The sequence below is a fragment of the Lissotriton helveticus genome, chromosome 9 (genome assembly GCF_964261635.1).
Source record: "Lissotriton helveticus chromosome 9, aLisHel1.1, whole genome shotgun sequence".
Classification (NCBI taxonomy): domain Eukaryota; kingdom Metazoa; phylum Chordata; class Amphibia; order Caudata; family Salamandridae; genus Lissotriton; species Lissotriton helveticus.
In genome coordinates this window covers 1,288,715,154-1,288,728,180 of record NC_136070.1, presented here as the reverse complement: position 1 = coordinate 1,288,728,180, position 13,027 = coordinate 1,288,715,154, and the positions used below count along the sequence as shown (strand labels likewise).

Sequence of the window (13,027 nt, the reverse complement as noted above, 5' to 3'; positions counted from 1 at the left end):
GTGGTTGGGCCTGAATCCAGACTGCTTGGCATCGCGGAGGTGGGTGTTGCTGAGGTGGTCGGTGAGGCTTCTGTTGATTAGTTTCTCTAAGACTTTGCCATGTATGGTAGGAGAGAGATGGGTCTGTAGGTGAAAGGTTTGGCTGGGTCAGCTCGGTGGATGGTTTCTTGAGGAGGGGCGTGATGCGATGGTGGTTGTTCAATGAGCAGTGAAAGGCGTGCAGTAGGGTTGGGGATTTTGTGGACACTGATTCAGCTGTTCCACATGAGTTTTTTCATGATTTTTCTGAGGTGATGTCGTCTGTGGACCAGGCCTTTGTCCCTACGCACCCGCAAGTGGTGACAACCATGTCTGTGGTTACTTCTTGACGGTGCTTAGCGAGTGCTGTAGGTGTTAATTGGTAGTGATTGCTGTTGTGAGCGAGTGTTGTACTTAGTGTTGTTTTTGTTCTAACGCTGTTCGCTTGAATAGCACTTACATGATCGCATGCGTCCTATCCGCACTCATGCATAACTTTATACATTGCGGATTGAACCACCTTCCTGATACAGAACTTGATTGTTGTCGCTTGCGAAAGGCAAGCATGAGTGAGTATTCCATGAAGGATGCGACGCTTGTTCCCATCTGTTTTTATAAATAGATGGATCCACAAAAATGAAAATTGTTGGCCAAAATAGAAAAGCTAAAAACAGGAAGTAAGTCTTTTTAAAAATCCCACAGACCCAGCCTGACCATTGTTTTACGACTCAACAATGGTGGAGGAAGAGACTGCAGCCTTCATCTGTCACCTGTTATTAAACGGAATCTGTGATTGGTTGTTGTGACTTCTACTCCAATCAGGAGAACCTTTGCATGTGACTCCAGAGAGCATTTTAGAAGCCCTCTTGTGTAATTCTGAGGTCCACCTCAACAGTCTATTTAAACAACTTCTTTTTCTCCCAGGAAAGTGTGCAGTGTTATCCTTCAAGGATTTCTTATCCTGCCGGCCGACCGAGATAGACGAAAATGACGTTCTGCTCTGCGAGAGTCGTTACAATGAGAGCGACCGACAGATGAAGAAATTCAAAGGGCTGAAGAGGTTCTCATTGTCGTCAAAAGTGGTGGATGATGAAATCTATTACTTCAGGTAAGAGAAGCATTTTTAACGGGGACTGTAAAAGTAACATTTATGGCCATTTAAATTAAAACATGTTATGATGTTTGCAATGGTAGTATTCACCCAGGCTCCTGCCTTTTATTTTACGGTCTTCACACAGTGTGAGCCATTGAATTTCGTATAATGGAATAAGCCCCTTTAGAATACAACCTCACACTGCCAACTACACTTAAATCCCTTCTCACTGAAGTGTTACTGTGGGTTGTAAGAACATTCCTTTCACCATCTGGAATGTTAGGGTGCTGACGCACTTTGGTATGTAAAAATACAAAGCTTGGAGATATTACGATTAATAATAATTTATTACACTTTATTACTGTTATAAACATTTGCGATTTAACACAATACAAAATACATGCCCCAGATTTCGTTGTGAAAACGTTGACAACCATACTAAAAGACAACTAAAATTCGTTTTTTATATCTTATGAATAGTTGAAAAAACAGCAGCCGCTAACGCAGCTCTTGGAGTGTAAAACAAAAGCTAATCAAAAGCAGACTCGCTGGCCGCACATCAGCCCCACTAATCACAGGCTTGAGGTTTCTCTCCTGCAAACATGAGCTTAACTTTGATAACATGACTGAGTATTCTTAGGGTCTGTTTATGTTCGCCAAAAAGGGTTTATCCTGAGTCCGTTGCCTAACTAGTCTTGAGTCAGTAGTTTTGCAGCGTGAATCTTTCTGGATTCACTATGCTGTGCATATTCCACCGCAATCTGGTGGTTGGGTCCGGAATCGTAGTCTTTTTTCTCTCTTTTTTTTTTTTTTTGTCGTAGCCCAGGTGCGCGTCTACGTCCCACCATTTGTTGTACCTTCGGTTACGTCGGCGTGCTTCCGGCGGAAGCCACCACCCTTGGGCGCCATCTTCAGATTCTTTTTTCCGCCGTTGGGTCTGGATCGTCGCGTGAAGCTCCAGAAGTTTTGGAGGAGAAAAGGAGGAAAGACAGCAACTCTTCAACGGTAAAGACCTGAGAAGATCAGGAGAAGAGGACCATCAGAGAAGAGACGACGAAGAAAGGAAAGAACTTCGAGATCTTCGACGTCCTTGGAGGAATGCGCACACAGGGGGCCCCCTGAGCGCATGGATGTACAAGACACCCTTTAAATTCTGCAAAAACTGCCACCACAAGGTCGCGCAGAAGGACCAGCACCCGGTCTGCAACCTCTGCCTGCCAATCGAGCACGAGAGCAGAGACTGCAATGCCTGCTCCGTCTTCAAGCCGAAGACACTCCGAGTTCGAGAGAGACAGAGGACAGCTCACCCCACGATGCAGGGCAAGGGCCAGGCCCCGACGCTTTATGAACTGGGCCTCTCCACCGACGACGAGGACAACATCGCCAAAGGTCCAGATGACTTCACGGTCGCAGAGACCGATAAGAAAACGCCTGACAAGGTAGGAGAGTCTACGACCCCGAAAACCCCCACAGGGTCTCGAAAGCCAGAGGCAGACTCTCGAAAGTCAGAGCCCAGAGCCTCGAAAGGAGCACCGGCGCTGAAAACTTTGACGACCGAAGCTGCATCCTCCGAAAAAGAGCCCAGCGGATCCTTCGAGAAGGACTCCCGTGGCCGAAGACCAGCGAAAAGCAAAGGTCATCGAAGCAAGCCCCCGAAAAAGGGTCTTCGACTTCGAAGGAAAAAGAGCCGAAGAAAGTTTCGACGTCGACGACGCCGCCGAAAAGAGCAGCCGAAACGCTCGACAACGAGCAGGCCGCAGAGATGCAGAGAAAGAAAAGAAGGCTCGAGGCCGAAATGGAGAACATCCTTCAGAGAAAGGACTTCAATGAAAAGATGAGAAGTTACAGGATCCCCTCGAAGCCGGCACCGGCCGTCGCTGAGGTACAGGAGCTCGAGGTGTTCGACGTCGAAGAGACGCCGAAAACTCCGGAACCCTCGGACCACGAAGAGGAAGAAGACCTCTACTACACAGAAGGGGATTACAGGGAGCAGCAGTCAAGCTACGGCTCAGGTTCCTCGACGGCCCAAGACCAGGAATGGCAGGACATCGAGGCCGAAAACCCGGAGGAGGCTGTGGAAACCTACCCCTCGAGGCCTTCGCCACCGGATGACATTGGGGCATACAATGAGGTGGTCAGGAAGGCGGCAGCAGCTTATGGAGTTAAGCTGGAAGAGGAGAAGCCAAAAGCAGATTTCCTGCTGGAGACATTGCTCCCCATACAGACAAGAAGCCAGTTCTTGCCCATGCTAAAGAGTATCACAGACCAGGGGAAGGAAGCCTTCAAGGACCCGGCTACATGCAGATCAGTAACGCCGAGGACGGAGAAGAAATACAAATTCTCCTCCCCGGACCCAGCTTACATCAAGGGATCCGTCACAGCAGATTCAATAATTGCTGCAACGGCCAGAAAAAGGGCAAACGTCCCAACAAAATCTGGACCTCCACCTGACAAGGAAAGCAGGAGGATGATCTAACTGGCAGGAAAATAGAGAGGAACGCCGCCACGCACTGGCGGATGGCGAACTCCAACGCCCTCCTGAATAGACATCAATACCAGCATTGGGATGAGATGGGCCAATTGATCAAGCACCTCCCGGAACAATACCGTGAGAGGGCATCACACCTTGTGGAAGAGGGGAAAAGCATCGCTAACTCGTGCCTGAAGACAGCCTTGGATGGGGCAGAAACATCCAGCAGACTGATGGCTATAGGCATCACAGAGAGAAGGCAAGCCTGGCTCAGGATCTCAGGATTCAAGGCTGAGGTTCAGAATAACATCCTGAACACACCCTTCAACAGTGAAACACTGTTCGGAGCCCCAGTTGATGAGAAGCTCACCCAACTGAAGAAGGACAACGAGACGGCAAGGTCCATGGGGGCCCTGCAATTCAGGGGGATGAGATGGGGCACTCCTACACGGAGGCCGAACGGCAGAGGTGGAAGTCAGCGAGGAGATTCTCACCAGAGTTTCCACCAGGGGCAACAGAGTGACAACCAAGGCCACCAGGGCCAGCAGAGGCAAAGCTGGAACTACCAGAGCAGGGGCCAGTCCTTTCGATCAAGAGGAAATGGATGGGGCCAGAGAAGGAGAGGCGGTGAGCAACCCCCCTCTAAGTGACTTCACACGGAAAAAGGTGCTCTCCCACTCGAACCCTCCGGGGGAGGAGCACGGGAAAACAAACAGGAGAGGGCTACATGGACAAGACACAAAGGAACATGCAACGCCAGTAGGAGGAAGATTGAGATTTTTTCTCCAGGAGTGGAGAAAAATAACAACAGACAAGTGGATACTCAACATTATGCAGTATCCGAACGGCATAGAGTTGGAAAAGAGACCACCAAACAGAAAGCCAAAGAAAAGAGAGCACTCGGGAAGAGACCTGCGATTACTGCAAGAGGAAGCTCAAGAACTCCTCCTCAAAGCGGCCATCGAACGGGTTCCATTCAAAGAACGGAACAAGGGAGTGTACTCAAACTACTTCCTGGTGCCAAAAGTGGACGAAAGTCCATCCTGGACCTACGGTTCCTAAACAAATACGTAAAAACTCAAAAATTCAAAATGACGTCCATACAAGAGGGCTTCCCACAGATAAAGGCCGGGGATTTCTTGTCCACCATAGACCTCAAAGATGCGTACCTGCACACCCCCATGAACAGGCAGCACAAGCACATGCTAAGGTTCACAGTAAACAAGGATCACTACCAATTCACGACCCTGGCTTTCGGCCTAAAGTCCGCACCAAGGGTGTTCACCAAATGCCTCGCGGCAGTGGCCGCACATCTAAGAAGAAAGGGGATACACGTTTACCCCTACCTCGACGACTGGCTCGTAAAGGCAAGCTCGTACAGGACATGCAAAGATCATGCAGAACAGGTGACAAGAACGCTAGCAAGCCTGGGATTCTCCATACACTGGGGAAAATGCTCGATGGAACCAGAGGAAGTGAAAATCTTCCTGGGAGCTCAGATCGACACCGTCCAATACAGGGTGTTACCCAGCGAAAAGAGAACACTCAGCCTACTGAGGGAGAAACGTCACTACCAGAAGGGGCGAGCTCTGACAGTGAGGACTGTGAGCAAGATCTTGGGGATGATGGCGTCATGCATACACCTGGTCCCCAATGTACGCCTACAAATGAGACCACTCCAAGAGTGGCTGCAACAACAATGGTCACAAGCTACAGGAAGTTGGGAGGATCTAGTGGTTGCAACGCACAGGGTGCAGGAAGAAATAAGGTGGTGGACCAAGGAAAGAATAACAGTAGGGAAACCTAACACCACCGGACCCAACAGTGACCATCACCACAGACGCATCCCAGAAGGGATGGGGCGCACACATGAACAGGCTCAAAGTGAGGGGTCTGTGGAGCCCTACAGATGCAGTCAGACACATCAATTACCTGGAATTGAAAACAGTGTTGCTAGTCCTCAAGGCCTTTCAGAAACACCTGTACAGCCAGAAGGTGCTAATACAAACAGACAACATCACAACAATGTTTTACATCAACAAACAGGGGAGAACTCAATCATTCCCTCTGTCAAGCTTGGCACAGGAAATCTGGAAATGAGCTATACCACTAAAATAGACCTGCTAGCCATACACCTGCTAGGGAAGGACAATGTAGAAGCGGATTGGCTCAGCAGGCAGACTTCAGCGTCCCACGAGTGGGAACTCAATATTCAGGAAACAGAGAGACTATTCAGGAGATGGGGCACACCAACAATAGACCTGTTTGCAACACGCCGGAATGCAAAATGCCAATACTTTGCATCCAGGCAACCAGAGGCACTATCACAGGGGAATGCCCTATGGATAAGCTTGTCAAAAACATTTGCCTACGCTTTTCCCCCCGATACCACTGATCCCCAGGGTTCTCAACAAATGCATGACGAGCAACATGACGCTCATCCTGGTGGTACCACAATGGGCCAGACAGACCTGGTACTCTCAGATAATGGAGATGGCGCAGGGCCCCCCCCACAAGTTCTCAAAAAGAAGAGACCTACTCTCCATGGAAAACTGAGAAGTTCTACACCCAGAGCCGGAGAGCCTCAACCTCTCAGCCTGGCTCCTGAGGACTTAGAGTTCGCACACCTAAAACTACCAGAGAGCACCCTGCGGGTGCTGCGAGAGGCAAGAAGGCCCAGCACACGCAAGTGCTATGGGGAGAAATGGAAAAGATTCACTCAATGGTGTTGCAAGAAAAAACTCCATAGAAAACTGACCAGGGAATCCACGGTGCTAAGGTACCTCACGCACCTAATTAATGCTAAGCTAAGCTCATCCTCGCTGAGGGTGCACCTAGCAGCGATTGTGGCATACACAAGAGGAGAAACAGGGAGAAGCTTTTTTACATCCCAAGTCATAAAAAGATTCTTGGAGGGGGCTAAAAGAATAGCGCCGCCAAAGAGAATGCCGCCACCGGCCTGGAACCTAAATGTGGTACTGACGGAGCTCTTGAAAGCACCTTTCGAACCCATCCACAAAGCATCACTGTAAATGCTAACGATGAAGACGGCCTTTCTGGTAGCAATCACCTCGCTACGAAGGGTGAGCGAACTGCAGGCACTCACACTGCAGGAACCCTACATCCAGATACACAGTGACAGGGTCGTGATGAGAACAGACCCACACTTCATGCCAAAGGTGGTGTCAAGGTTCCACATGAATCAGAGTATTCAGATCCCTAGCTTCTTCCAAAACCCCACTACAAGAGCTGAGAGGTCGCTCCACACCCTAGACGCAAGAAGGGCTGTGATGCACTACATTGAAAGGACGAAGGAACACAGGAAGACGAAACAGTTCTTAGTGTCCTTCGCTAACAGTTACATGGGCAAACCAGTGACTAAAAACACCATAGCTCGATGGATCGCACAGACAATACAATTCTGCCACAAACAAGCCGGCCAGGAGCTAACAGGAGGGGCACAGGCCCACTCAACCAGAAAGAAAGGAGCAACAATTGCCTTTCTGGCCAACACACCAATTCAGGACATATGCCTGGCGGCAACATGGGCTTCAGTGCACACGTTCACTAAGCACTATTGCGTGGATGTACAAATGAACAAAGAAGCACAAGTAGGACAAAAGGTGCTTCAACATATATTCAACAACCAACGCTCATCTTCCATCCAACCGCCACAAAAGTAACGAAAACCGCTACAAAATCTATGCACAGCATAGTGAATCCAGAAAGATTCACGCTGCAAAACAAATAGTTTCTTACCTGTCGGTGTAGTTTTGCAGCTTGAAGATCTTTCTGGATTCACTAGCGAACCCACCTGCCTCCGCCAGAAAGATGAGGCTGGAGAAGAAGGTGGAAACACATAGAAAAGAAAACAAGTTGAAGCTTACAAGATACGTGAAAAGATACGTGAAAAGAAGTACGTTGAAAAAACATAAGTTGAAAAAACGATCAACAAACATAGCCATGGATTCACTACAAAGACAAAAAAGAAAAAAGACAGAAAAAAGAATCCGAAGATGGCGCCCAAGGGTGGTAGCTTCCGCCGGAAGCACGCCGATGTCACCGAAGGTACACCAAATGGTGGGACGTCGACGCCCACCTGGGCTACGACAAAAAAAAAAAAAAAGAGAGAGAAAAAAAGACTACGATTCCGGACCCAACCACCAGATTGCGGCGGAATATGCACAGCATAGTGAATCCAGAAAGATCTTCAAGCTGCAAAACTACACCGACAGGTAAGAAACTATTCGTTATTCAACTACCAGCTACAATATCATATTAAATACTTTTTTCAATTTGGTGTGTGAGGTGTTAGTGCAAACATGTATTATTTGAACACTGGGTCCATAAACTAGCGTTTGTGCCTTTTCCCAGCATTATTAGAAAGTCCATTCTTGCGGCCTCACCATCCCGAATTCAAGGCAGATAGCCTCGCCCTAAACTTTAGATGAAAATGCATACGCCTGGCACGTGCCAACATTCAAACGTTTGAAAAATTAAGACATCCTCAGGAGCTAAGGCTACAATTCCGTAATCCAAAGTCTGTTCGATCTTTGGCCAAATACACTTTCAAAAATGGTAGTACTGACGGACCACCATAGTAGTAGAGCGCCATGAAACTGTTGGTGTACGTGCGCTTAACAGATGCTTTTAACATAACAGTAGTTACGTAAAATGAAGCAAACCTAACGGGACCACCTCGGCACAATGAAGGGTATGTTGAACATGCTCTCACAAAGGATATTTGTTATTCAGTTACACCTAGATAAATGTCAGTCACCAACCTTAAGTTTTTCATGATTGTAAACACCTTCTGATGCAGTTTCTGATATAATTTTCACATATCCAACCAATGGACTTCATTGGGAGACAGTTCCCAAACTCGTCTCCAACGACTGTGAAGGGATTCTGATGAAGTGCTGCACTCCGGTTCCAGTTTGCGATTCAATTACTGGCCTTCCCTGTAGTCTTCTAGCAATGCCTTGAGTTGTGTTTTTTATGTGACATAGCAACCTTTTGTTTTCATATTCCACGTTTAAGTACTTGCTGTGTTAATTTAAAAACAAATGTCTTTTGGGGTTTTGGTAAAATTATGTAGGTGGTATTTCTGCTGCTTCAAAGTGCATCTATTTTGCTGGGCTGTACTTGTTCAGGTAATGCTGTTTTCATCCTTTCTGCTTCTGTCTATTATTTTTAAACAAAGAGCAAGGTTCTCCAGTATGCAAGTACATGAAAGGGTTTGAAGACCTTTTCTGCTAATTGATTATTCTAAAAGGTTCAACAATGATTGGATATATTTTAGAAGTAAAGAACAGAGTGTGAGAGATAGATGTACTTCGTACCAGAGACACCGTCCTTTTCAGAAGGTTGACGGGAGGCACATTTAGCCTTCTCTTGGTGTCTGATCCGCCTCCTGATGCAGAGGAGAGTACCAGATGCTGAATATTGAATTTTGGCTCTGTTGTTCATACACGGTATGTGAGCATGGCCCATCTTTGAAACTCGATTTAGTCCCTTTTCTTTTTTTACTAAGATTATTTTAGTTAGCCAAGAAGACGGAGTGGATGGTAAATATGGACATAAAAAACAAAGCTTTATGATTGGACTATTCACACTTAGTGAACTTTGTTGCTACCATATTATTTATATACATAATAGTCACTATTCATACTGTGTGCACCAGGATTGTTTTTTAAATGTATTTGTGGTTTTCTAGTGTTCTTGAGTGTCTTTCCAAATATGAAAGGGGTTTGAACGTCACTAATTCTTCCTGTGACATCTACCTGGATTGATCCTTACCTGAAACGTATCTCACTCTGATATTGCTCAGTGGGTTGCAGGCTGGTTGCAGTTACACTTGGCTCTATGTCTGAGGTTAGCAAATTGACAATGTCCTTATTACCAGGTCTAGCAAGCCTATTGCCGGACCGTATCCTGGACTAAAATCTATAACCCATATCAAAGGTATTTCCTGTTGGGGTACAACAGCCCCTTGGTGTTTATGAAGTGTCTGGCACTGGTTGCTGCACACCTTGGGCTCAATGCAATTCATGTCTTTCCAAACCTGGGCGACCGGCCTAAAACAGCAACAACATCCGACCGCAGTGCCTTGCTCACACTTAACAACAGCTTCTTTCCCCCACACATTAGGCCTTGCAGAGAGTGTCAAAAAATCACCCCTCTTCTCTAAGACACGGCTTTTCTTCAGCAAGTCAAACTGAATACAGTAACATTGCAAAGTCTACCCCAATAATGATCGTGATGGCGTTTCAGAAGCTGCGTCTCCTCGACCAGATGTCACATCCTGTGACCACGATAATGTTGCAATACTACGCAATACAACGATCATGAAACTGCAGGGATTGATGGCTTCTTGCACGGTAATAGTTCCGGACGTCAAAGCCCTCTTCCTAGAGCGCTCCCGACCGTAACGAGAAACCCACACATGACTTTGGGAAGGGCAACTAACTCCTCTTCCTGCTACCCCTCAGCCCGAAGATCGGCACTGTAATTTTGTTTCCTAATGTTTTAAGTTGGTAAATTGCAGTTGTTTGTATGTGCCAAACATTGCTCACAATTGTACCTGCTGTGAAGCGCTCTGATACTCACGGGTCCAGCTAGCGCTATACAAAACTTCTAAATAATCATAATTTGCATATGTCCCTAAGACCTGTACGCATGGAGGAGGACAGCTGTCCATCACCGACCCTCACTTGATTTGCCTGTGGTGCCGGGTTTGGACCGTGACTCCAAGTCATATGAGTTTTGCCTTCGTATGCAACCCAAGGCAGTTAAGGAGAGGGAGGCAAAACTTTTAATGGGGCAGGCTTGGAAAAGCAACCTAGGTAAGAGACGTTCCTGAGCCCGCTTGAGATCACCAAATTCTCACTCCTCAAGCCAGAGGGAGCCGCTGAAGCAGCACAGAGATTCGTTAAGAGGTAATACGCCAGGCACTTCCACTCCACAGGATCTTCATCCTCTTGAGTTGGTTCCTCTGATGCCCTGTGAACCAGCACCTCCAGCAGGGTCACCTCCTGCGCTGTCCCCGAGCCTGCGACCGGATTGGCCAAGCCAGCGCAGCATCCAGATCCTATGCTGTTTTATCCTGACTTCCCAGGGTTAAACTGAGCTGCATTTAACACCATGTTCCGGCTCTTCCCCAGGGCTGCACCCCCCTCAATGGAGCCTTGGGGCCCTGTGAGGCGATACGGAATGCCGATGTACGTGTACTTTCAGGCACCTCTGGCATCATTCGGAGCTGACCCCTCGGCCTCCGGCGCTGACCATGCTCCTCTGTTTTTGCTGGCTCAGAGGTATGCGATGCAGCCCCTGGTGCTGAACATGGGGTCACCCTCCAAGGCTGCCGACGCAGAAACACCCTCCATCTTCTGGAATACAGTGAAGCATCTGCCGGATCCTGTAGATTCAGAACCAGGGCACCCCTGAGGGGGCGACTGGGGACACAGATCTAGAAGAGAGGCCCAAAGATTACTGGAGGAAGGAGCTTATAGTCAAGAAGCTGCTCTGTCCTTCGGCCACTTAGTCTCTTATCTGTGTGGGTCGGAATCTGATCCTCTAAATCCTTAAGGGACGGGAGAGCATTGAACCAGGTCCCTCGTGACCCAGCTGCTGAGTTTGCTTGCCTCTCTTCGGCCTGAGGTGGGGATGGATTTCCCAATGACCTCCTCCTTAGTTAACTTCTTTCTTTTCTATGGTGAGAATGCGCTGGGGTCCTGGATTTATCCCGATCTAAATAACGTCTAGGACGAGTGTAATCATTGAGATTCTATAGCCTTCTACCCCATCCTCTGAGCAGCTGCCCCCTTTCATCGAGGCCTTGGTAGAACCAGTGCAGTCAGCATAGGAAAAGCCCACATTTGCCCCTAAACGGAGAAGAGTGGTGGATGTGAGAAGTTAGCCTGGCATATGATGTCCACTGTGGGCACCTTGCACCAGTCTAATCGACCCTCATTGATGGTGGTTGTAAAGTCAACCTTCTAGACAAGCTATCCTAGTGGTAGCATGGACCAGCAGTCATCAGGCTAAGACTTCAGTAGGCGAGTTAAGCAAGTTGTTTTACCAATTATAATCCCTTGAGTACCAAATGAAAGGACACCACACAAGGTATATAGCAAATATATGTGTATTTATTCTAACCACAACCCCTCTGCACTCTTTATGAGGTCAGAGGTAAAAGTACAATACAAGTTACTCAACTAGCATATGATAAGTTGCACAGTATACGTTTTGCCCTAGGGGCCTCACAAACCATATACTAAAATAGTGGTATAAGAACCACGTCTGGAATAGAAAGTAGGCCTAGGGAATCACTGGTGCTTCTAGGAACAACCAAGAGTTAGGAAGTAGGAGGCCCACGGGAGACGCGTGCAGTGTCTAAACACAGCCGCGTGTTACCATTGACTTTCTATGGGAAACGAACAAGTTACAATGTTACGATTTAAGGATACTTCCGGATGAACTACGATGGAACCCTGTTAGACTTAGACACTAGGGGGGCCAATACCCTCGAGACTACCAGAGTACTCGTGTTACCTCACCCAGGGAAGCCGGGTGCATAGGTGTCTTTTGATGTCGGGTTTCGTCGTCGATTTCAATGGAGAGCTGCAAAGAAGTGCTGCATGCGACCAGAGGAAAAGTGTCCGGGAGGATCCAAGGGTGGATCTAAGATCTGTAGAACCCGAAAGCAGAGGGGACAGAGTCTGGGTCACTAGCCAGTGACCAGGAAGGCGATGGAAAGCTGCCAGCCAATGTCGGGTGATTTCAGGTGAAAAGGTGAAGCTTGTCTCTTCAGCCACGAGGTCCAGGAGGCGTCGACGACGACCAGGAGCTGGATTCAAGCAGTCCCACGAAGGATCTAGTTGACTGCGGTGTCGGTATTCGGATTGGACCCAACAAGCCTTGGCAAACGCAACCCACGCAGGATGTTGAGATTGGCTTTGTTGCAGACCAGCAAGGTGTGTGGCGCCTCTCCTTTGTAAGGAAGCTGGAGCAAGCCTGGAGCAACCAGGAAAGCAAGTTAGATTTAAAAGGAAGTCTTCGGGGGGCTCACTAGCCAACGGGCAAGGAAACGCGAAGACGCGTTGAGCTGAAATGCAAAAGCGAGGCCCGCGGGACACTCGTGGAGTGGGGGCCTCTGAGCTTCGGTGCAAATGGTGCTCAGATCTGGGGCTTCAAGCACCCCAATGAACAACTTCGAGATACCTCGTGAAGTGAGTGCAGCTTGCAAAATGCAGGATGTCCAGGAGTTCCAATCCCACGTCTCTCGTGCCCGCCACGGGTCTCCGCTTTGCTGTGAGCGAAGGTCGGGGTCAGAGATGTCTGGAAGTCCATGTCCTGTGTCGCAGATTCTTCGGGATCCGGCGGTAGCCTCGAAAATGCAGACCAGCAAAGTTGCTGTTGGTGCCTGTTTGAACAGGGAGATGTCT

At 48.2% G+C, this 13,027-nt stretch overlaps 1 protein-coding gene across 9 annotated transcripts in view; it reads left to right on the top strand.

Moving 5' to 3' along the window:
* PBRM1 (polybromo 1) overlaps positions 1–13,027 on the top strand; it is a 298,934-nt gene that overhangs the window by 186,747 nt on the left and 99,160 nt on the right. For all 9 annotated transcript variants that reach the window (XM_078661902.1, XM_078661899.1, XM_078661897.1 and 6 more), the window contains exon 23: positions 943–1,126. In XM_078661902.1, coding sequence (XP_078518028.1) covers positions 943–1,126 — 184 coding nt within the window. The remainder of the gene's footprint in view (positions 1–942; positions 1,127–13,027) is intronic.